This window comes from Triturus cristatus, chromosome 4_1 (genome assembly GCF_964204655.1).
Source record: "Triturus cristatus chromosome 4_1, aTriCri1.1, whole genome shotgun sequence".
NCBI lineage: Eukaryota > Metazoa > Chordata > Amphibia > Caudata > Salamandridae > Triturus > Triturus cristatus.
Genome location: NC_140585.1, coordinates 530,465,651 through 530,491,967, shown reverse-complemented (window position 1 = coordinate 530,491,967; position 26,317 = coordinate 530,465,651). Strand labels below are relative to the sequence as shown.

The 26,317-nt window shown below is 44.8% G+C and overlaps 1 protein-coding gene across 2 annotated transcripts in view; it reads right to left on the bottom strand.

Moving 5' to 3' along the window:
• Positions 1–26,317, bottom strand: part of LOC146855188 (uncharacterized) — a 1,301,788-nt gene that overhangs the window by 301,469 nt on the left and 974,002 nt on the right. For both annotated transcript variants that reach the window (XM_085650581.1, XM_085650582.1), the window contains exon 7: positions 8,469–8,518. In XM_085650581.1, the coding sequence (XP_085506707.1) occupies positions 8,469–8,518 (50 nt within the window). The remainder of the gene's footprint in view (positions 1–8,468; positions 8,519–26,317) is intronic.

Here is a 26,317-nt window from a genome sequence, read left to right as displayed (position 1 = left end):
TAGCCTTTTGTGTGTTTTTGGTGGTGAGGGCTGTCCAGTTGTCGATCGCTGGCCTCCGGGTGTCGGGGTGGGTGGTGAGGGTTCAGTGAGTTGGTTGTCTACGTCAAAGTTGTCATAGATGCTCTGGATTGTGTGGTGGAAAAAGGCGCTGAGTTTGTCGCAGAGGTCTTGTGAGGGAGGGATGTCGGTAGACTCGCAGATGGGTAGGACGAACTCGTTGATGATGTATAAGAGTTATTTGCTGTTGTGTGTATGTGTGGAGATTCTGTCTTCCATCGCTTTTTTCCTTGTTTCTCTGATGAGTTGGTGGTGGGCGTTGGTGGCGGGTCTGAAGTTGGTGTGGGCTTCTGTGGATTTGGTGTTCCTCCAGCCTTTTCGAGGTGGTGGCCACTGCGTCTGGATTCTCGAAGTTCGGTGGTAAACCATCTGGCTTTCTTGGCATGGGTGTTGTTGTTTTTCTTGAGGGGGCCTATGGTGTTGGTGCTGTAGGAGATCCATCTGTGCAGGGTTCGGGCTGCAGTGTTGGGGTCGTCTTTCTCCGCAGTGGTTGGGGTGGAGTTGCTGAGTGAGGAGGTGAGCTGGTCATCGGTGGTTTTGGTCCAGTCTCTTCTTGGGAGCAGGTGCTGATGTCTGTGGATGGTGGGTGTTCTGAAGGTGAAGTGGACGCATCGATAGTCGGTCCATGGGAGTTAGGTGGTGTGGCCAAAGGTGATGGAGTTTCCTGTTGTGAAGAGGAGGGTCAAGGGTGTGTCCTGCTGAGTGTGTGGGTTCAGTCACGATCTGGCGGAGTCCAATGTTGTGGAGGTTGTCAAGGAGGGATATGGTGTTCGGGTCCAGTTGGTTGTCGAGGTGGAAGTTGAGGTCTCCCAGCAGGGTGTAGTTGGTGGATGTGATGGCATGGGGAGAGATGATGTCCGTGATCGAGTTGGCGAAAGGTCCAGGGAGTCCACGGGTCGGTAGATGAGGGTTCCTCGGAAGGTGGTGGTCTGGCTGGCCAGTATCTTGAAGTGAAGGTGTTTCATTAGGTCTGTGGGCTCGTCGGGGGGTGTGCTCAGGCAGAGGGTGGATTCTTGAACGATGGCGATGCCTCCTCCCGGGTGGATGCTGCGGTGCTTCCTGGAGATCTTGGACCCTTGGGGAATGGCGATGGCGATGTCTGGTCCCGAGGTGGTGTTGGTCCAGGTTTCGGTGAAGAAAGCTATGTAAGGGGTGGTGCTGTCGAGGAGGTCCCAGATTTTGGTGGCGTGTTTGTGGATGGATCATATGTTGAGGAGGATGCATTGCAGGGTTTTTGGTTTGGTTGTGTTCTTGTGGTCGGGTTGTCCTGGCTCCGTAGTCTTGTCGGTGCTGTAGGTGTGCCGACAGCGGTGACAGCTGAAGGGTCCATGGGTGTCGGCCGGTGATGCTGGCTTGCAGCTGTTGTTGCGACCTGGGTTGAGTTTGTGGAGTGCCGCTGGGTCATAGCGTTGGCGGTGCGGAGGACCAGGGTTCCTGGCGCTGGTCGCGGTCGGGTCACGGACGGGTGCAGACGGGCTTGCCTTTGGCACACCGAGTGGCTTGGCTGCGCATTATATTTAGGTGGGAGGGAGGCACAGGTGGGAGGCCGGAGCAAGAACGGCAGAGGGGAGGGGCCGCGGGGACAGCAGCAGCGGGAGGGGGGTGCATTGAAAATGAGCGGGGGAAAAAAATGGGCAAAACGGCACGAATGAACAGTGAGGCATAATAATCACAATACAAAACAGTGGGGCGCAGTAATCACACTAAAAAAAGAGTGGGGCACAGTAATCACAATAAAAGAACCGTAAAGACACTGGAAAAGGTGCAACAGGCAATAAAGGAGCTGGAAAAGGGGGCAACAAGCAAGGCTAAGGACAAATAGGCAATCGGGGTGCAAAGTGGGGAAGGAAAAACGAGAGGACAGTCATAGGAGGCTACCTGGGCTCGAACCCCTACAAGCCTGGTAAAGGCACAGCACAGCAGACGGCAGACCAGAGCTACGGAAGGTGAGAGCAGGTCCCTGGCCGAGGTTCATGGATTATGTGTCAGTTCAGTTTAAATGTCTGGATTGTCAAATATTGTTCTACATAAAATATTCCATGAACTAAGAACGTGTTTTTTTTATGGACCCAGGCGCTCTATCTGAGTGATTGTTTGATAGATCCTTATTACTTTCAAATAATTGTGCATCAAAACATAACCTAGGGCTATCTGAGGCCATCACCTCTCAGGCAAACTGCTTTGCGGTGAATAAGAAAGTGGTGTCATTGATGGAGTGTGTTTGTATTCTAACATTGTATGTAGTGCAATATTAACCTTTAGGTTTCGATTTTGGAATTTTTCGTTTCAACAACATTTGAAGCTTTCCTCAGTGAAAACTAAGATATACTTTGCTGTTATTTTAGGGGAAGGAAGCCATGAGCATCTTTAGGGGGTCACCAGTGGTTGCAGATGTGACTAGTGGCTTGCCTCTTGCATGGGGTGGACTAGATTGCCCTTTGAAAATGCACTTCTTTGGTTTCCGTTTACTCCTTCCAGCCCTGAAAAGATATTTACACTTGTGTTTGGCTGGAGTAAAAATATACCCCTTTCCATACTGGATAGGTGAATGGTTGGGCTTCATTGAATGCCTACAAATGTATTATATTGTGGGTTAGCACAAACTTGCAAGGCAAAACATGCCTTGAAAACTCAGCATCATCTTCAGACCCACCCCTTGAGTGGAGTCAATGGCTGTGGGGAACCCTGCGCATGTGTTGAAAATCTCCACACCCGTAAAAGGGCTTACAACTGCCAATAATCTAATTGAGAGTTCCTCTCAGGTGTGTTGTGTCCTGCTGGACACAGTCTAGTCTTTCTGCCAGCCACTCCCCCGAGGGCTGGCCCACACACACACCCCCTCACCCATCCAACACGGACGTCACCAGTCAGGTGACCCCGCTAATAAAAGCGCCCGAGTGCACGTGCTTGGGGGTAGTTCCTAGTACAGCATTCCAGTGTCTGTGTCTTCATCCATACACTATGTGGGCCTAGGGCCCAGTACATAACACTGGCGACGAGCGGGATTTTGCCTGCATGTGCTGCCGCCTTGTTGAAGGTGGTAGAGGGGAGAAGGCTAGCCCATGGAGAGGGCAACCCCCACCAGTGGCGAGAACGCAGCTGCAGACCGGACATTATCCCCCAGAGTTAAACTGGAACGAGCGAGCTGAGTCCTGCCGGCCGAGAGACCGTCGAAGATAAGGAGAAGTGTAGCCCATGGCAAGGGCACCCGCAAAGGGCGGGGACAAAAATGGGAAGCGTTGTAGGTAGCGCCACGCTCAGCCTCAAGGCGCCTCATTGCTGCCGACTTTTTTCTGCATGAAGCCTCACCTGCCCCCGCAGTGCCTAAGTGAGCAGGAAAAGGAGGAGAGGATAAACACCCCGAACGGCATCCCCGAGGCACGTTGCAGCAGCTGCCTAACTAACACCGGTGAGATCGAGAGCCCCCGTTATGCCTGTAACAAGCGTGTGCCGCCGTTAGGCCCAGGCGGTCTCTATCGCAAGCAGAGAGTGCCCGGATGCCCCACACGGAGTGTGCGAGTTAGCCTACGGCCCTGCATCAGTATATACGGAAGCCCTGTGCCGGCGTCCCCTGTGAGCGTAGAAGGTCCACACTTAAAGCCTTTGCCGTGGCCTGTGAGGAGAGGACCCGCATGGCTATAAATAAATGCACCGATCTACGGCCCTGAATGTGACTGTAAAGGAGGGCGGCCAGGCATTTTTGAAGCCAGAATTAGGCGTCCCTCACACCTCTCTATTGATGCCTAATCAGCGCGGGCATAAGCTGAAGGCTCCGCAGCATAAAATAAACCTTCCACGACCTTAGTGAAACGCCCCCTGGTAACTGGTGCGAAATTGCTGGACGGAGCCAAGCGTATTGGATTTAAAGAAAACTGGCTGCCACTGCCCCTGCGATTTTGACCCTACACAGCATATCAGGTTGAAGGCATAACATGATGGTCCTGTCCCTGAAAGGACTGCCTTAGGAATCAGAACATGAATGGCCGGCCCGCTGTACATAGAAAGACTGCTCTGAGCAAACCACGCTCAGTAAAAAAAAACAGAGGCATCGCAAACAGGAGCTGCTCACCGGACGTAATATGCTGAAAACTGACAAGCGGCGTCCTGATCACCCGCTGGCAGGAGAGAAGGTCGTGGCTGCACCCTAATCTGCACCCATCTTTACAACACGGCCGCCAGCTTTCGAAAAGCTGCCTCGGCACTGGTGAGTGAATACAGCGCCACCTAGTGGCCATTTAGCGGTATCGCACCTGCGAAAGGAGTAGAAAACCAAATCACAGTTCTTGATTAGGACATTAAAAGCCAAACATGGCACCAGGCCTGTGGTACACCAGCGCTGCATAGGTGCCTGTAGCGACGCGTCTGCTGCCACGCAAGGAGAGATAACGAGAGGACTGCCTGAGTCACAAGCTTGCCAGAAGATACTGTCTATGGTAATTGCACCAAGCGCTGCACTGCAACCCTGCCAAGAGCAAAGGCACCATGTAGGAGGAAGATAAAGATTGCAGTTTGTCCCCTATGGGGGAAGAGCCTGTTTTTGACAAAGAGAGTGAGAGAGCCCAGACTGTGATAAGAGGCAGTGCAAATGCGCTCACTTATAGTGCCCACAGAGACTGCTAACTCTCACGAAGGACTCCTGAGGCTAAAGCTGCACCAGCCAAGAACTCTATCCTGGCAGTGAAGAAAAAACGTACGGAAATTTTCCTAAAAGAGGAAAAGAGAGCATTCGCGCTCCTGGTAGCAGGACGTCATCACTACAAGACAGTGCAAACACACAGGGCACAAGCAGACAGCACCCATGAGGACTAGCTACCAGCCCCATTACTGTTTGAGCTGAGAAACAATAAAGCCCATGAAGACACGGCACACAGGAAAAGACCCCCAGGCCGGTGGAGAGAGAGGGAGACCCTCCCAGGCAGGTGGAGAGAAGAAGAGACCCCCAGGCGGGTGGAGAGAATGAGAGACCCCCCCAGGCTGGTGGAGGGAGAAGAAGAGACCCCCCAGGCCGGTGGAGAGGGTGAGAGACCCCCCAGGCCGGTGGAGTGAGTGAGAGACCCTCCAGGCTGGTGGAGAGAGAAGAAGAGACCCCCCAGGCTGGTGGAGAGAGAGGAAGAAACACCCCAGGCTGGTGGAGAGAGAAGAAGAGACCCCCCAGGCTGGTGGAGGGAGAAGAAGAGACCCCCCAGGCCGGTGGAGAGAGTGAGAGACCCCCCCCCCAGGCCAGTGGAGTGAGTGAGAGACCCCAAAGGCTGGTGGAGAGAGAAGAAGAGACCCCCCAGGCTGGTGGAGAGAAGAAGAGACCCCCCAGGCCAGTGGAGAGAGATGAAGAGACCCCCAGGCCGGTGGAGAGAGAAGAGACCCCCAGGCCGGTGGAGAGAGAAGAGTCCCCAGACCGGTGGAGAGAGAGAGACCCCCGACCAGGAGAGAGAGGGACACCCTGCTGCCATGCACACAGAGCCACCCTGATGCCTGCCACTACCAATGTCTTCAGTCAGAGAATTACCTACCCTGGAAAGCTGAAAGTGTAGTGAACCGAGAGAAGAAGCCACGCAACAGTGACAAGCTCTAATGAGAAATACGAGCATTTGCACACCAACTTGCGGTGAATGGTCCCATCGCAGTAAAGAGAACCTGGCTGATATTTCTCAGAAAAAGTGATAGACAAGTATATACACTATTTGTGGCAAGTGACCACCACAGCAAGAAAAACAAGTATACAGCGCCACTGCTGCCAGAGCAGAGGCAAGGAAAAGAGGAGTCGGAAGGGCGATTACCCGCCATCTGCAAAGCACCAAGGAAATTCCCAGAAGGGAGAGGGGCCCTGTGTGGCCCGAAAGCAGGAGGAAGAGAGATTGTAATCACCCCACCTGCACCAACGTCGCCCAGCAGTGGGCCAGAGATTATTCAGGGAGTGCCCCCAATACTGCCTTAAGACTGTGGTGTGCAACAGTCCGGTGCAGGCAGGAGGAGAGTCCAGCACTGCGAGTGGCGCGTCACAACTACTCACGCAAGAAAAGGGAGATACTTACCTTCCATAGCAACCCTAAATTACAGCCGTAATATACGGATCCCTCAAAGCACGCCTACTTTCACTACCGTCCCTGAAATTGGAGGACGCACCTGAGAAGACGCTCCGTCCTCTCTGATAGGACTGGATCGGTGAGAGGTCTGTGGTGAGAGCAAATGCAAAGCTCAGAGAACACAACGGAGTGAACAGGAGATCTGTACAAGTTTGCCTGGCCTTCTCGCCACATTTTTCAGAAAAGATACTGAGTGGAGAAATATAGGACGGTAACAGTCCTAGGACAAGAAAGCAGTCGACAACTGGTGCGCAGTGGAAGTCAACAAAGGGACGCCGTTCACCAGAGTGCACCTTCTAACACACGCCAGCCACTGGGGTGCGGGGACGTCATTTTTCTCAGTGACCGTCAGCCACCTGTCGCCGGCTGCGTAAAGAAAAAGGCATCCCTGTTCTACTTACACAAATGCCAAATCAGAAGAGCTGCACCAAGTGTCCGACGAGTATCATGACTGCAAAGATTTGCAAGTCATCCCTACTCACTGCCAGCTATCACCAGATGTGGTGCGAGTCGTCTCATGGCATCCACTCCATCATCTGTCATGTGCATCACTGCCATCCTTGGAGCATCAAGAACAATAACTGGAGTCCCACACCATTTGCCAGAACCAGCGACGATCCGAAAATACAGTGACCATCTGGTGAACCAGCGCATGTCCTGATCCTGGTAGCGAGAGCATGTTTCTGGCCAAGACACATCCACCCCTGAAGTTTGCACGAGTGACGAGGCAGTGGCTCCAGAGTCAGAGCCCATATGCAGTCCCGGGGCAACTCATCCAAGGGGCCTCCCTGAGCGTGAGAGATGGTTTGTACTGTGCCCCACCAATGGATTCCAGGAAGTACCCAGGCCATTCAACCGAGAATTTCAACAGGTCACAGAAGGCCAAGACTGTCGTCAAAGGATCAAGCGACACAATTGTCTGGTGTGTTACAGTGGACTCATCTATACGCTCCTGATGCACCCATGTTGAACAATAAGACACTGATTGCCTCACAGCAAGAGTACGCTGGACCGATGAACATCACGTAGGTGGACCATCCCTCAACTGAAGCGAAGCTGAAAGGTCCGGATTTCAGCAGCATCGTGTTCATCCCCAGATATAGCTGGTTAAAGTATGGACATGTGCAAAGACGTCCGGGTGCTCCCAGCTGCACCTGTCCACCACTGTCCTGCGAACTACATCTCTGAACTGTGGGACTTCCATTATTTTAGTTGTTTTTCTCATTCCTTCCCATAGGTTGGACTTTTGTTTGTTGTTTTTCGTTTTATTAAAATTTGGGAGGAATGTTGTGTCCTGCTGGACACAGTCTAGTCTTTCTGCCAGCCACTCCCCCGAGGGCTGGCCCACACACACACCCCCTCACCCATCCAACACGGACGTCACCAGTCAGGTGACCCCGCTAATAAAAGCGCCCGAGTGCACGTGCTTGGGGGTAGTTCCTAGTACAGCATTCCAGTGTCTGTGTCTTCATCCATACACTATGTGGGCCTAGGGCCCAGTACATAACAAGGTGTAACTGAGGAACATTCACACACAAAACGTACGTTTACAAATTCATTTACCTTTGTGAATCGCCTGCGTCAATATCAGTTAATATTCAGATGAATAGAAGTACTATTGTTTTTAAAAATCTTTTTGCCTCCCACTATAATTTATTTACGCATTTTCTCACTAAGGTGTATGCTAATGGAAGCAGCACTGTAACTAAATTATAGGTAGTATCTAAAATAGAACATTTGTGGTGTACTGTTATATCAAACTTGCAGTTATGACACTTCAACAATGTCAGATATAGTGATATCATCAGGGCTAAGCTCATGTGACATAAGTTCCTGGTAATATTCAGGATCAGAGGTCATGGGACAACGTTTCCTGTGATGTCATTGAGCTCAAAGAGTGTGTCTTGTCACTTCCGCTACTCCTGGCATTTTGGTAAATCGACGCCCAAGAGGGAACTGTGCCATGCATAGCGTTCAGTTAACTTAAGTCACAATAAATGGTTGTTTAATAAACCAAAATCTACAATGATTTTCTATAATGATCAATGCTCATGCCACTTTCTGGATCTGTTTAGATGGTAATGTACTAATTCGCTGCTTTTAGATCTGTATTGTCACTTGTTTAGCTGTTGCCCCATAAGAATAAATGTGTGCTTAATCGCTGATTCAATATACACATGAATACATTTTGAGTGGTGACATCTTTATAGAAGGATCACACTCTAACGTGTGAATCTAGTGCTTGTTTTATGAGGCTTAATTGAGCTACCACATGCGCCCTTGCCTAGGTAATTCGCAAAATGACGCAAAGAACAACAAAAGGTGACCTACCTAAATGCCTTGCCCGAAGCTATCCCTGGAAAGTCGAGGAACTCTTCGATCTAAAGCACAAAAAAGTAAACAGACATGTTGTCAATAACTGAGCATTTCTCTCAAACAACATCCCGTTTGCTTGCAGAGAAACAACAGATTAGATCCAGTTAGAAATTCTGCAGTTTCTCGAAGCATTTATGTGCTGGCATATTCATAGAGTAGGTGGAGGCAGGAATTATAAAACATCGTTTACCTGGAGATGGAAACCAAACCAGAAACATGTGATACTGTGGTTTGAATATAGTACAGTTCACTGCTCAACTCACCTGCAACTCACTATTAGCTCACCATTAGACGGAAGAGGGTGAAGCATTCCAGGAGAGCGGTGAGACCTTTCATCCTTTGCTAATACTTATGAGAAGGGTAACAATGGCAACTCCATCCAATATCTTTCTACCTCATTTCACTCTGTAATAGCGTGCTGAGGGCGTGAACTCAAAAAGACTGCACAGGCACTAATCCTGCGTTTAAAGACTTTGATAGAAAAGCAGACATTTGAGGTGAGAAAATTTAGAGTGTGGCTGGTGTTGATATATGCAATGTTACCTACTGCTCAGACTCTTGCTAGGTGTGGGTGAAATTGCAAATGTTTTTAAAACGGAAATAGATGACATTTTGGGTAAAGTGTGTCAATTACAAAGGGATGTGGCCATGACACACACCCACTTGGGTGTCTCTTCACTGAACATTGGTGGGCAGGCTCTTAGAATGGCCCTCCAGTTCTGGAAGAATGCAGTCTAGTCAGACTAAGAATTTAATATTGCATTAACAAACAATAGGGCACCTGAATGGTGCAAAAGTGAATCATTTTGATGACATACATCCTCCCAGAGTTGACATGGAAGATACCCCACACCCTCTCTCTGCAGCACCTCAAAATGGTTACCGAGGCCGACACAGGAACATAGCTGGAGGGACCAAAAAATATTTCTCTCTGGATGGATGGAATAGTTGAGCAGACTCGCTCCCCAATTATTTCGTAACAAAGCAGCTGAGTGTGGCACTGGTGAAAAGTGCTGATGTGTTAATCAGAGACATACCAGAGAGGAAGAAGTTGCATGCAAACTTCAGGAAAGGTAGGGTGGGATGAGTGATTCAGTCCGAGCCTCCAAATTTGAACTGATCAGGCAGTGGTTGGCTTGCCAAGGGATTATTATGTCCCACATGCAACACATCTGGTGCAGCACATAGCAAAGACTCTGAGGGGTGGATAATTCTCGCCATGTCCTTTGTTTCTTTTTCTCTTCTCAAATTTTTGCACTTACCTAGTCTTCAGTGGTGGGTTGATTGAAGTGTGGGCCAAGTAGTTTACATATTTCTGTTTTTGCAGTCTGATAAGCAAGGGGTGGGAAGGAGCATGGAGAATAGAATGTTTTTAGGGCTCTTCTCACAAGAGCCTCGACTAAACTCACATAAATTTCCCTCTTTAATACAGTGACTGCTTTTGCTTGCTTCTTTTTTAATATTTTTATTAAAAACTCCATACCAGATATTACAATACAGCACAGCATAGAATCCATCAATTAATACCCCAAAAAAAGACAAAAGTACAGAAAAAAATAGAAAAAAAAAGATGCGATTATTATAGGAAGTAGCTTAAATGATAACTCATAGATCTTTCTTTCAAATAGGGTAATAGGGTAATAGAGACAGCACGGCAAAATATTTACACCATTTGGTCTTTCCATCTCCATATTGGATCCCAAATTCTCAAACCCAACTGCCTCCCCTTTCGACCTTTGCGCTCATAAATCCCTTTTTCTAAATTATAGGCTGACAGAAGATTAGACAGCCATTGATTCCTTGTGGGAGGTAATTTATCAAGCCATGCTCTCGCTATCACAAGCCGAAATACTGCCATAGCGACAAAGATAAACTCTCGACTAATAGCCTCACTCTCTGTTATTATTCCCAATAAAGCCACAGTAGGTGTAATTGTGATTTGAATTCCTATGTACCTTTCCAAAAATCCCTCCACCTCCCTAATCAATGTAGAAAGTTGAGGGCAGGTAGCAAAAATATGAATTAAATCCGACTGTGATTGATTGCACCGTGGGCATTGGGTCCCTAAGGTACCACCCCATTGTGCTATTCTAGCTGGTGTATAATACAGACAGTATAGGGTTTTATAATGCTGTGATTGTAATGGTGCCGAGCAAAGCACTGTATATCCCAAATCCAATGATTCCTGAAAACAAGCAGTCTCAATACCCAGCTTCGTAGCCCATTTGTTGCCATATTTATCAAAATCATCTATTTTACCAGCTACAAGGCATGCATAGAAACTGCGTATCTTGCAGTCTCCCCCCTTCTCAATCTTATCCAATATTTCATTATTCTTAAACCCTATGATCCCTCCTCGCTTAGTATTTAGAAAACTTCTCACCTGTGAATATTTAAAAAAACTCCTACTGTCTATTTGATATTTAGTTACTAAATCAGCAATCTGCACAATCCCCTCCGACCCAACAAAATCCCCTATCCTCCTAATCCCTTTGTGTTGCAAAGACCGAGTCTGCGAATATGTCCCCTGGCCAGGACTTATTCTTAAACAAACGAGTATATCTAATATATCTACCCATCCCAGCTTTTTTCAGGAAAGCCGTCCAGATATTAACGGCGGCGATGACTGTCTTAAACCTCGTTCTTTTAAAGTAGGAGAAATCCGTGCAGTTTAAAAAACAATTCTCGGCCTCCACCCCCAAAACTGTTGCATACACCTCAGTTGACGTTCTGGAAATTCTAGGGTGTACCCCGCCGCCAATCAATCCCTGCATATATTGCAGTGCTGTAGCCAAATAATATAACCTAAAGTCAGGAGCCCTCCACCCTCCTCTTTCTCTTGGAAGAGTCATAAATCTATATGCCCTCCTAGTCTTTCCATGGGCCCAAATGAATCTATTTAGCAACAGTTCTAAAGCCTGAAACCATTTTGCCCCAAAAAACAATGGTATTGCACGAAATAAGTAGAGAAATTTGGGCAGTATAATCATTTTAATAACATTTGTGCAACCCAATAAAGAAAGATGTAGGTTATTCATTCTATCTAGATCTAATTTTACTTTCGCCATTAGGGGAGTTATATTCTGCTCGAGTTCCTTACAATCTGTGTTTTTGTTTTGTTGAGGCTATAGCCTGCTACCTGACCAAAGTACTGAGCTTCCAATTCCATTGCGCTCATAGCGAGGGTGGGGTTAGCTGTAATAACTGCGACGTCATCCGCATATGCCTGCGTCTTAATTTCCAAGTTATTAATTGTTACTGGTGGGATATTAGCATTAGCTTCTAATCTACGCAGAAAAGGATCCATATAAAGCGCGAACAAAAGGGGGGAAGATGGACACCCCTGCCTAGTCCCTCTTTCTCTTCGCACTATGGCTGAGTGTCCTTTGTTAACCCTAATTCTAGCCGAAGGTTTATTGTATAGGGTCTGAATGGCTCTGATGTATTTCTCGCTGAATCCATACCACCTCAAGGCAGACCATAAGAATTCCCAGGAGACCCTATCAAACGCTTTTTCGGCGTCCAGTAGCAGTACCGCCATAGGATCTCCTGGGATCTCTACGGCATCAAAGAGCGTAAGTATCTGCCTAATATGTTGTGTCGCGCCCTTGCCAAGAATGAAGCCATGTTGTATAGGGCTAACCAGAGTCTCGATTATAACCGCCAATCTCATCGCGAGTATTTTAGAGTAGACCTTGACGTCTGAATTCATTAGGGTAATGGGCCTATATGAGGATGGTGCCAATGGATTTTTACCCTTTTTCAAAATAACAACAATATCGGCCCCTCCCCATGAATTAGGAATAGAATCCGCTTTCTGTGCCTGAAGCATAATAAATAGGAGTTCAGCGCCTATTACTTCCTTGAATACTTTATAAAATTCAACTGGGATCATATCTGGACCCGTAGCTTTACCAGTAGGAAGACTATTTAGTGCACCCAGCTTGATTGGTACATCTAACAAATCTCTGTCCTCCTCAGTAAGAAGCGTTGGCCTAATATTATTAAGATAGTTTGAAATTTGCCCCGAAGCTAAATCCTTATCTAAGCTATATAGGTCCTCGTAAAACTGCCTAAACACTTCCCTTACCCCCGCAGGCTCTGTGACCATATTACTCTGAGCATCCGTGATCTTTTTAATCTCTGCCGCCGAAGCTTTTTGTCTAGAGCAGATAGCCAGTATATGCCCCACTCTCTCACTCAACTCATAGGCATCCTCTCTCTTTGTTAAATATCTGGCTGCCGCCTTGCTAGCAATGTTCTCAACTACTCTTGCTTTTAGGCTAACTATTTTTAGACCCTGTTGTTCCACTGACTGTTGAGCCTGTATCGCTAAATATAATTCTTCCTCCGCTTTAGCTAGCTCCATGATTACTTTGTTGTGCCTTGCCCTTTCCTTTTTCTGTTTATACAATGAGTAACTCAACGTTTCTCCTCGTATACCCGACTTAAAAGCATCCCACTCCATTCCAGGATCTGCCGTCCCCCTGTTTTTTTCCCAAAAATTCCTAATCCAGGATTTCATATGAAGAATATATGCTTCCTCCTTTAACAGGGCTCTCTCAAATGTCCAGACAGAATCCTTTCCCCGCAGGTGGCCCATTTTAACAGTTAGAGTCAGGGGGTTATGGTCAGATACAATCCGAGGATGCTTTTCTATTTGCGATCTATTAACCAAAGAATTGGAAATCCAGAAGTAATCTAATCTGACCAAAACCCTATGAGGTGCGGAGAAAAATGTGCTACCGTCTTTAAAAGGATAAGCAGTGGCCCAAAGGTCTGTCAATGAATTATGTTTTGCCAAGTCCTCTAATGCCCTAAAGGATTTTTTTTTCCTACCAGTATATCCCGTTGCCCCAACCTGGCAATGAATATTGAAATCACCACAACAAATAATCGGTTCGGGCCACAAAGCTAATTCTGTGTCTAAGAATTGAAACATTTCAGGATCATCCTCAGTGGACCCATAGACTGAGACCAGCGTGAACCTTTCCCCTCTAAATATAATTTCCAATATCACCCATCTGCCCCACTGATCTTCTCTTTTTCTGTTTATTATCATATCCCTATTTTTACCCAACACCGCAACCCCCCTAGTTTTAGTCCCCTGTTTAGTGTTTGCCAATAAAAAGAACCCCAACTGCTCCAACAGAAACCCCCTACCACCCTCTATATGTGTCTCCTGGAGACAGACTAAGTCCAAATTCATTGTTCTCAGTAGGGCTGATACTCGTAATCTTTTATGGACATTGTTGAGGCCACAAATGTTAATTGAAGCTATTTTGCATGTCATTAGAATACCCCGTGCGTTAATCTTATCTTAACCACTGATGAAATAATCAAAATAAACAAAAAGCAACCTATGCTGTGCTGAAAAAAACTAAGTATGCTGTATTTTTCGTGTGCCCCCCCTTCCTACTCCCCTCCCTCCTCCGCCCTATCCCCCCCTATTCCCCCCTCCCCCCCTACAGGCAAATAGGTCAACCAAGACCTATGTGTGATCGCTTAAGTAAGCAGTTGTCGCCTCCTCCTCCCAATGTCGATATTCATGTCCTCCCAATCTGACTTTTTACCCCCCTTTTTTTTTCCCCCTTGTTTTAGTTACTGACCCCCCCTGTCCTTGTACCCCAGCACCTCTACCATATACTCTTTCACTTTTATTTCGCAGATAAACATTTTCATCTGGCCTTTTGTGATTATCTTTAGTTTGGCGGGGTAAAGTAAGTAAGCTTCTGAGCCTAAGGCTTGTATTGGTGCTATCAACTGCCTCAGCCTCCATCTTCGCTCTACGGTGACATGACAAAAGTCAGGCCTTGCAAAAAAAGCTACACCATTAAATGTGCGCTTAGATTCTGGCTTTGCTCTCTCCAGTATCTGTTGTCTTAGTAAAAAATTGCCTACAAACAAAAGGATAGCTCTAGGTCTAATGTCTTGTCGTAGATTCTGGTCTTTCCTAACCACTAAAGGAAACCGATGAGCTCTCTGAATTTCGGTTTCCCATTGCCATGCAGATAGCTCTGGAAAAGCGCCTTATAACATATTGACCACAAACATCCTGACATCTTGGCCTTCAATCCCCTCTTCCACCCCCAAAAGTCTTATATTATTGCGGCGCTGCCGATTTTCATAATCTTCCAGCTTCCACTGCATGTCCTCAGAGATTTTACTTTGCTCTTCCTTAAATCTCCGTATACTACTCAAATCGTCTTCAAGTCTCCCCATTCTTTCTTCCACCTGCGTGACTCTCTCAGAAACCTCCTCGTACAGTTTATTCACTTTCCTTAGTGAATTATGGATTTTATTCAGTCCTTGCCTCGACCTCCGAGCCTCAGCCCTTGCCTCATTCTGCATACTTTTAAGAGTACTGAATAGCAAATCCATTGAGGTTTCTTGTGATTGTGGTTGATGTGATTCCTCCCCCGCAGGTGGACCTGCCATATTAGTAGCCTCATGGTATGTCTGTGAGGTAGCTGAATAGTCCCATGATAATTTTTTTGTAGGGTCAGGTGGACTTCCTAGGGAGTTCGGCTTCCTACGTGATCTACGTTTCTTTAAAGTACATTTTTGGGGCGCAGAACTACTTCCTGAGACAGAGGTCTCATCAAAACTATCATCGCTTTGAGTTATAGGCTCTGAGTCCTCATTGACTGAGAAAAAATAGTCTGGTGAAGCACCCCCCCGACTGGTTCCCTAGTCAGCAGGTCTACTGGAGTATCCTCATCCAGAGATACCTCAGATTCAGCGCCCGCTTCCTGTCTTATATTTTGTTTATCCCCCAACGCACCATGTCCTTGCATTATTGGAATCTCCATGGCCTCCAAATGCTGACTCATATTAGTATTTCCTTCTGTGGATAAAGTTTCACAGCCCAAGTTGGGTTTTTCCTTTGATTCTTCCAGGCGTTCGACCTCTGCCTGCTCCTCTTCGGCAGTGCCGCCCACAACAGTGCACGTCAGTTCCAGCACTGACGCTTGGTCTGGTTGCCTAGCGACCTCTGTTTCGCGGGGATTCCACGGCTCAGCACCGCTCTCTTTGTCTCGTTTACTGACGTTCCCTCGATCCAGGCGCCCCGTACATTTTAACGGGAAACTCTCTGATACCGAGGGTTGCCTTAATAGCGATTCTTTTTTCCCCGCCTTGTCAGATTGCAGGTTTCTCGAGTCGCGAGGATCGCTAGAAACAGTCGACCCGTCGGGATTCCCTTGCAGCTCACCAGTACCTTGCAGCTCTCCAGTCTTCTTTCCAGCTAGTCTCCTTGCGGTAAGTGCACTGCTGGCTCGCGGTGCTGCCCCAGTTGTTGATTTAAATCATGTTTGTCCCGGTTGGGCTGCTCTTTCATCGTGCTGTCTTTTCTGTCTTTGTTTACATCACTCCCTTTGATGATACGGGGAGGCATCTTGTGCCACTCCGAAGCTGGCGCTGGCGTATGCTTCCCCCGAAACAGTCGAATTATCTTCCAAGGTAATCCGCCCACAGCATACTTTTTAAAGACAGCCAAAGTGTTCTTGAGGTCAATTCCTCCTAGCCAGAATCCAACTCTCATTTCCGTATTGGGAGGATTTTATACCATCTCTTCTGTAGTCAGGAGGAGGAGTGAGATGCGACTTCTCACGGCAAACCACCAGTGGCCATCTTGTCTCCAGCGGCCATCTTTTGCTTGCTTCTTGTTTTTTGTTTCTACCACCATTGACAAGCCAAATTGAGCGGCCACAACAGTATGTGCTTCAATTGTGACTGTACCTAACTTGTTGGCACCAATCCATCCAAATATGTATACATTTGATAAATATTCTATTTAAAACACTCCAGAGGAAACTCTACATCAGCTTCAGTGATTTTTACCAAAAATAAACGCAACTCCCTCAATGAAAGAGCATTTTCTAATCAGAAATCGTCTGGGAGAGAGATAAGAACCATCTCTGGTCCGAGTGATAGTACATCAACATAGACTTCTATCCTTGGAGATATGTAAGCATTCTCAATAAAATGGGATATTTAACTCCTGATTCAAAATTTTAGGAAGATATTATCGCAAAGCACCAAGAGTTCTCAAAGTCCCTTTCTCAACTGGAAATTAATCTTCAACATTTTTAAATTATAGTTTCCTACCTGGGGCTCTCTGTGGTGCAGTAGGCCCACAATCATGCTGGTGTGTCAGAAAAAATAGACAGCACCACCTATTAATGCAACGGAAACTGAAGTGCTCTGAAATCCATTCTCAGGGCACTAATTTAGGAATTAGAGGCAAAAAAAGTGTGAATCACTGACCTCAAAGTGCACGTTGAGAAACTAATGCACACAACGCCAATGATGCTACACCGCATGCAAAGAATAATTTCAAAGTACTAATAAAATTGGCATAGGTCATTCTTCCCCATCAAAGAGGACATTCTTGCTGCAGCATGATAATTAGACACCATCTCTCTCGAGGGAGATGCTACTTCAATTTTTCAACCTGTGTCACTCTATACACTAAACAGGTGGAGAGAGTATAGAGATGTCACCTTATATCTCCCAATGAGAAACGTTACAAACCAGAGAAGAAGGGTTGAAAATCCTGAAACTATCCAAACTCAAATCCTGTGAGACCCCAGAAGACCACACCTTTGTGGAGGGATGGCAGAGACAGCGTTCTAACAAAAAGAAGAAGGCTAGAGAGCCTAAGAGATATTCTTCTAAGGATGGCTGATTCTGACACTTGAGTACCCGGATGGCCTTACTGTACGAAATTGTTGTTGCCATTTAAATCCCTTCTGGACTACTCTGATAAAAAGAGTTACTTTTCTCTTACACTTCTCAATCCTAATTCGTTAATATTTTGCCTACTTGTTTTTTAAGGAATTAGATGATACAAAACTGGAATTTATATATATCTCTTCTATACTGAGGAGGCTGCTCAAGACTTGGCAGAGACTAGTTTGCTGCAGTCACATTTTATTACCTGTCTGATGTTGAGCTGAAACTTATATGTTACTGTTAGTTATTGTTTTTGAGGCAGGCTTTTGCCACTTCTATTTGTTCTATAACATGCAAGTGTGAAATGAATAGTCAAAATCATAATTAATAATATGGTTCAATACTGCATGACTCCTTTTCCCAATAAATGATACAGCATTGTGATCAACCTTCTGATCTGCCTCTGTCATGAATACTTTTGTTACTCAAGGTAATGGAATATTATAAGACTTCATACTGATGGCTCTGACTAACATACTCTTAATGTTCACGGACTAATATTCTGTAGGAAAAGGAGAGCCTTGTTGAAATGGCTATACTGTTAGAATTCATTTTTACAAAATAGATTGTTCTAGGCTGAGGTTGCCCCTCTATCCACTCCAATACCAATCTTCAGCTTCTAATAGAGATATAGGCATGGCAATATTGTTTTGTTAGAGAATTAGTTTCTGATTAGATGTTGCTCTTGGATATAAAGACATAAATATTTTAGGTCTGAGGGGCTGATTGGGTGAGAGATTAGTGACCATATTCTCCAGACACAGCCAGAAATGAAGCACAGAAAGATTATTTGCTAAATTGTTTCCTTTGGTTGCAGATTTTACAAGGGGAGACTTACAGGTGGGGAGTTGACATCAAGGTTGCATTGCACCATGCTCTAGAGACGTTCAGTCATATGCATTCAGCTTAACCCTCTCCCCCACTCCCTGCTTCCCACACCTCCCACTGTAGCTGAGAGGGATCGGAGATCTGGGTTACATTGATATTTTTAGATTTTACAATGGAAAAACCAGTGAATCTATTCTAATGCTAAGAGGTCTTTCACTAGGATTGATTGGTTTCTGTTACAGAGGTCAGTCAGATAATGGCCCAATGCTGCCGTCTTAATGCTCTTCTATGAGTGGAACCCACCTATCAGATAGTGGTGAAAGAATGTCATACCATTTTGTGTTCTAGTACTGAGAGGCTTGATTAGAGAAGTACTGGAAAATTATTTCCAAGGGAAAGTAACTTGTGATGTCTCCTGGTCATTATTATGGGATGCTGCTCAAGCTCTCGCCAGAGGTGTCCTCACACAACATACCAACATCTTTTTTAGAGTAAATGAAAGTTAAGAAAAATGCACTGGAAACATATTTTAAACCATTGAAATTACAAAGTGAACAATCTTGCTCTTGTAAAATTTGTAAAGAACCACGAGAAAATAGAGAAGCTATTAATGGGTGGAACAGCCCTCAGAATGCTCTGCTTTTAACAGAAATATCAAAAGGAGTGGCTGCCCTAACACTAGTGTCTTAATAAATGAGACAGGTTCAGCGACATAATGTAATTAGTCAAAAAACGAAGGGGCAGATTTATGACTTTTGAGGCGCAGCACAGCAAGTTTCCTTGCTGCGCTGCCATACGTCACATGGTAACGGCAGGAATGTGCCATATTTATCAAATACAGTGCATTCCTGTCCTCTTACCTTGTACTGGCACCTTTTTGGCAGCCTAGCGCCAATTTAGGCACCCTTGAACTATGGTCCCAGAGTGTCTGTGTTGAAGGCAGGATTGTTTTTGTACAGGAAGGGGCACCTTCCTGCACAAAAACAATTCTGCATAGCTTTTACCTCTTCCTATGTGTGCTGCAGATGCAGACTAGAAAGAGGAAAAAACTAGGCGAAATAAAGATATTTCTCCTTGTTACGCCTCTTCTGGGAAAGTGTAAGATTTTGGCGCATTTCCAGGTTTACAACTTCTTATGAATTTGGCAATGTGTCATGATCCATGGGAGCTGCTTGAGAACCCCCACCTCATTGCCAATGGAACACCTGACCAGTACAGAGTAGCACAATGCAATGATTTGCACTACGTTACACAACTCCAGATTATGAGGACATTCAGAACCATGCAAAGTGGCTTTGCATGGCGTCATAAATCTGACTTGGAGATATGCGTCGCACAAGTACCACATTGCATGATGCAAACATGATGCAAGCCTCCCAATAGTATGCTACTAAGTCTGATGGGGATGTAACATCTTCTGCAAAGTACTTAGAGAAAGAATTCCATGAATTTTACTTTTATTTATTTTTCTTTAGAGTTTTATATAGCGCGAACTTGACCCGAATCCAATCAGGTATCAGAGCGCTTTACATAGCACCAGTTACGTTACATTAGGACACACATTCATTCCTTGTTAGGCACAGGGAGATTAAGTGATTTGCCCAGAATCACAGGATGCTCAGCGTCATTACCGAGACTCTAACCCAGTTCCCCAGGTCTGAGGTCGAGCGCCCTAGCCGTTAGGCCAACTCCTCTCCCTTTAACCTCTCAGAGGCATATGCTACCAATGAAACTAGGCAAGAGAGATACTAAGCTGATGTTGTTTCCCCAGACTTAGACCCCAACATGTTAGAGTGACAGGAAGCAATTATTAGCCAAACAGAGTTTCTGAAGACCATCAAGAAACTCCTAAAAATTAAAGTTCCAGGTCAGGGTGGTGTAGTGTCATGTAAGTTAGCAATGACAAAACCCTTTTGGCTCCTGATGGACTCCGAAGAACTGTGACGTAAGTGTTAGAGCATGGTGCACTGAATACAGGTTTAGAATGTCGAGTTTGTGGTTACGCGCAGATGAATAAAGACATCTAATACCAAGCTCCTTGTGTGGCATAGTCATTTTGGGTTTCCAGGGTGGGGAGGATACTACAGATGGCTTAACAACCTCCTTTTGTAACAAGTATCAATAATTCTTGACAGAACCTTCAGCAAATAATTTCTAGTCCAAATTGGTTACTGATGCCATGATTTAAGCCATGATAACCTTAATACTTCACTCCCAAAGAAATCCTGATTCATTTGTGCCTTACATACTGATAGCCTTATTGAACAATGATGTAAATATTCTCAATAACATACTGACCACACAACTTGAAAATATATAGGGCCTAAAATGTACTCCTAGCCCAGTCAGTCTTTATTAGGCATAAGCAAGCTTTTGATATCATTTGACTTGTCTAACATGATTCACACAAACCCTTTCATGAGCTCATTCTCTCAATTGATCCATAGAGGTCACATAACAGGTATGCTGGTACTTTTGCAGAACGTCCTAAAGAAAACAAGGCTTACACTTGTCATCTGAACATGCATCCTGGCAAATTATGTACATCCTTAACTAGGCTCAAAATTAATAATGCCACAAACTTAACACTCTTTTTTTCCAGAGGCATAAGCTAAGACTGCCCTTTATCCTCATTCCTCTTTCCTTTGAGAATGGAGGCCTCTACTTTCGAAATTCTTGGGGTGAAAGTAGATCCCAACTCTTATGAACTGACTCTATTCACAAACAATATTTCATGAATTTCATGTTTCCTGACAAGCTTTGAAGGTTCACTGCTGACCCTTGGGGAAAAACTGTGGGACTTTGCTGCAGTACCAGGCTTGAAGATCAAGTACTCTTAGTCAATAGATCTAGAAATCCCATGAATCACTCACATTATGTGGCAAACTTGCACTCAAATGGTGTTCCTGTTATTTCTGTCACTCTTGATTATCTGGGGTTAAACTCCTCCTATTCAAACTAAAAGAATAGTATTTTAGCAATGTTCCCACCACTAGATACTCTATTCAAAGACATTTATAGATAGGATAGGTGATAGATGTCTCGGTTTGGAAGAAAAGTCTGCCTAAAATTAACTTCATACTGCATTTATCATATATAGCTCAGAAATTACCCGTACAGTTTTCAGTTCTGAACATTAAAGGGATCCAATCTAAACTTGTATCTTTTCAGTAGCGGCTCACAGAGGGAGTGTTGTGGGGCAGTGTGGCGGGGGAGGGGCAGGGTGGGGGGTTAGTGGAGTCAGACATTTGATATGATGGAGTAATTAAGTAAATAAATAAATAAAACTATTTACCTTGCGCTCGCTGTATCACAGAGTTGGCTCCCTGAGTAGATAGTTTCACCCTCTTCAAGTGTATATATGATAGAGGTTTGGCTTTCGGGACATTGAATGGTCCATCCAATTAGCTCAAGTTAGGCCTCTCGGCCCAACTAATGTGCAAAGTGAAAAGCTCTGGACACAGAAAGGGAATATTCCTTGAAGCCTATACATGTTTTGCCATTGTTCTTTTTGGGTTAAGCAATAACAATGGGAGTCACTACCCTTCCCACACAAGTGATGTTCATTTTTCATAATCTGCATGATAAGGGATTCAAGTGCTGTTATCTTGGTCAGAAATCACTCTAGGGGCTCTCCATAATAAAGGGAAAGCTCTGACTGCCGAGTCTTGTTGACAGTCCTGGGATTACAACCACCTGCTCCTTTTTGGACTGTGCAGCTCCTACGTTGGGAGTACGATAAAGGATGACACTCATTGTGAAAATTAAGTACATTTTCCTCAAAAGAAGCATCTAATTTATTCAGATTATTGGGAAACTTAATACAAATCCATGACCCATATATATGACCAGTTGAAAAGATGAACTGTGGAAAGATTTACACAAGGATTCATGGCTAGAACAGCTACGATATCATTATCTCCCCAATTTCAAGGATAATGGTCATAAGGAGACAGTGTGCTTGAAGGCATTGTTTGGGTCTGCAGAGTCAGTCAGTCAGTCAGTCAACAATAGCTTTATTCGGTTAATAATTAAAACCATCAAAGCATACACAAAATTTCATTTGCAAATAGTTACATGTAAAAATAGTTAACAAAGGAATTTCAAACAATACACAGTGCACAAATATACATAAAAATAAGTTTAAACAAATAATTGGCGAATGTGAACATTAAAAAGTAAGGCAGGCCAAAATTTATAAAACTATTTCATGATTTCAAAAGAAAGGGATAAAAAGGCCCGGTCTCGGACTGTCAAACATGCTAAAAAATAGAGCTAAAATATATTAGACTACATTCGATTTCTACTTCTAATTGCCCCTGAAAGATAGCTGGCAACTCCAAAACAGACAAGAGGAGAGCCCAGCATTTGCAGAAATACCAAGGCGGGCCTTACTTGGTCAAAGTGATAGTTCTTAAAAATGGGGCAAATAAATTTCTTACGTAACAGAGTGTAAAATTTACAGTAAAAAATCATATGCAGCGTATTTTGTTCGGAGGCGTTATCACAGGGACAGGGGCCCAAAGTGCCCTCTTTAAAAAAGCCCTTCGGGTGTGCTAGGAGCCAAGGTAACATGTCATGTTTAAACCTAATCAATAAAAATAGATGAAAAGGGTTATTTATATAAGTCAAGTATGGCTGAATCTCATTGCCCATACTTAACATGACAAATCTCCTAACAGACGGTTTACACACTTCCTCGCCTTCTCTCTGCAACTTTGCCCTGCACATGAACTGCGACTTTAAGTCTTTTATTTCCAATTTAGACAGCTCACATGGTCTCTCAAATAATTCTAAGCAGCCAAGCGTCTCCATCTTAGATTTAATATATCTTAGCCAAGGAATACACATGGCTTTGTCAAGGACCAGACAATCTTGTATAATGAGCTGGTTTAGGGTTGGTGGATGCTGCGCCCAAACCCTTAACCAACCCATTAATGGGGCAACGGAAATCTGATCCACTAGATACTCAGCCCCCAAATCTTCATGGATATTAAAGATTGAAGTAGAAACAGGCAATGACAAAAGTTTCCGAAAAAAGGCATTCTCAATTAATTGAATCTCCACTGCCGACGCATAGCCCCAGACCTCACTACCATACAGGGCCATAGGCACGCACTTAGCGTTATATATCTTCAAAATCGCGGGCAAGGGCTTGCATCCCAGCCGTTTTGCAAAACCCAACAATGCTCCTGTTGCCCTAGCGAGAATATTCTGTTTCTGTGCGCGTTGCGCGACCCATGATCCTCGGTCATCAAAAGTGACCCCCAAATATGGAAAGGTCTGGACTTTTGTTAGCTCCTGCTTATTGCAGAAGAATTTAACCTTTTTAGCAGCTCCATCTCCTATTGTCATTGAGTGGGATTTTTTAAAATTAATTACTAAGTCCAAGGAGACCATAAAATCGTTAAAACCATTTAAAAGGGCTTGAAGGCCTCTTGCAGTTCTAGCCAATAAGACCGTGTCATCCGCATACAACAAAGCGGGAATCAACTTAGTACCTACTCTTGGGATGTCTTTACAAGATGAGGACAAAACTTCCCCCAGGTTATTAATATAAAGTGAGAAAAGCAGGGGGGCAAGAATGCACCCCTGTCTTACCCCACGCTTCACCTGCCAGGCATCAGTTAGATTCCCGTCCTTGTTATAACGGACCGCCGCAGTAGTGTCTTCATGTATAAGTGCTAAAAAGGAAATCAGCACAGGGTCAAGACCCATAGTTGCCAGGGATGCCCATAGTTTTTGACGATTAACCAAATCAAAAGCAGTAGATAGGTCCATGAATGCTAAGTGTAAGACCCCCTGCTTCGCAATCGTATACTTCCCAATGATGAGATGCAAATTAAGGCATTGACCTACCGTGCTCCTTCCCTTTCTGAAACCATACTGAAGGTCCGAAATAATGGAGTTGTCCTCCAGCCATGATGTTAACCGTGCTAGGACAACTTTACCCATTATTTTCATCGCAGAATCGAGAAGAGAAATAGGCCGATAACATGCCGGATCCTCTCTAGCACCTTTTTTAAATATTGGTACTATCACGGCCTTACCCCAAGAACGGGGGACACCCTCCTTTGCTACCGCGTTAAAAACTAAGGTTAGAAGTTTCGCCCAGTAATTTGAATCTGCCTTGTACAAATCTGCAGGGACACCATCGGGGCCGGGTGCTTTGCCCTTTGCCATTGATTCAATGGCGTCCTGAACTTCAGCCTCAGTAAAATTAATTTTCGATGACAGATTAGTATCCCCAAAATTTACAGGATTCTGGTCAGGAATCTCAGAATAAAGCCCACTAAAATGAGACACCCATTTATCTGGGGCAATAAGACAATCATTAATAATATTTTCCATTTCATTAAAAAGTGGGCTGTTAATTACTTTCCAAAATTGGGAACTACTTTTTAAGACACTAGCGTCTGACAATTCTTCCCACGCCAAATTTTTCAGACAAGTTTTCCTTGCCTTTAGTGTTTTCTTGAAGGATCTTCTTGCCTCCACAATCCTGCTGATATCTTTAGCGCCATCTTTTAAGGCCAGTAAGAGAATAGAGTGCGCGCTACTACATGCCTGATCAAACCAGATTTTATGCTTCTTAGGTCTTGGTTTCCCAACGAGAGTTAGATTATCCATAATCTGGCTGGTTATTCGCTCAAAGGCACCAAGAATATCCCCTGGTTTAGATTCTATCGCTAGGCAAATATTAAAATCCTCCAAATTACTGTGATACAGTTTCTCGAGAAAATCACTAGGAGTAATAACCTCCCATCTCAAACGAGTTCCCTGTTTAATAGGGACTATGTTTGAATTAGAGATTGTAGACATATGATTAGGCCTAAAGACATCATTAATATTTAATTCCAAAGATAATGGTTTGTGGTCACTAAGGACGTTTGCAGTGACACAAAATGGTCCTATCAGTCCCTTCATAGTACAGGAAATTAGTATATGATCAATAATACTGTTGTGACCCTGACCAGTGAATGTAGGCACAGGAGATACTAAGTTCTGCATTGGCACAAATAAATTAAAAGCAGATACAATACTGTCTAGAAACATCCCACCTTTTGAAAGATCAAAGTGGGCTTCCTCCTGCGGGCAATAAGCCTGCTTAAAATTTCCAAAACAATTGGATTGTCTTAAATGAATATTAAAATCGCCAAACAATAACAAATAATAAGGGGTAACATTATTTGCATCGAAATCCTCTAAAAAGGTGAATAAGACCTTTAAGTGCTCCAATTCGTCCATCCTCGTAAATGAATTATAAAAGTTCACAACTAACATTGATGGAAGGTTGACACCTACAACTTTAACCGCCAATATATTGGGTGAACTAGTCTTAACAAGTTCTGTGCTATACAATAGCTTAAGACTAAATAATAACAAGAGACCACCACTGGGTCTCCCCGAGGAAGAAGGCACAGCATATTTAATAAAAGACTGGAACCCATCCAAGTAAAAGGAATCTCTGGCCTCCCACGTCTCTTGTAAAGCAATTATATGGAAGGAAGAGAGAAATGACTTCCAACATGTATCCTCTCTTTTTGCTCTCAACCCAGCTATATTCCATGACAAGGCAGTAACCCTATTTGCTAATACATTAGCCACACTATTACCCATAACCGAAGGTTGGGAGGAGGAGTCCGCTACCTCCTCCCTAGCAAAAGCCCTTTCAGGCACATAATTAAGCGTGCCAACGGGAGCATTAACCTGGTCATCTTGAGTGAACTTAATTTTTGGGCGATTGATACCATTAACCCGATAAATCATTCGGGTAACGGGACTAACACCCGGACCATAAGAAACGGTATTATCATTGACAGGCATCGCACTTCCCTCATCTTCCATACACACCCCACTGGCTTCAATGTCCAAAGACTGGCTGTGCGCTACATGAAGTCAGTCATTTGTGTCCAGAGAACTAAGGACCTCATATCTGTTACTCAAGGCCAGTGTTCTGATCGCAGGAACAGGTTGGGCGTTGTAACCACTATTCCCGCCCCGTCTCTGTAAGTGAGGTGGATAGAAGAACCCCAATGGGAGGATGTTCACATATTCATCATGTAATCTAGACGTTCCTGCCTGCCTAAAAATGTTAGCTACCAAATCCGGGGAGCTAAAACTCACGACTACACAGTCGCCCTTAAGTGTCTTATTTAACTTCCCCACCCAGGGAACCCTTCTTACCATTTTAAAACACTCAAAAAGGTGGCTCCCCAAAACTGTCTTTTCAGCTAAAA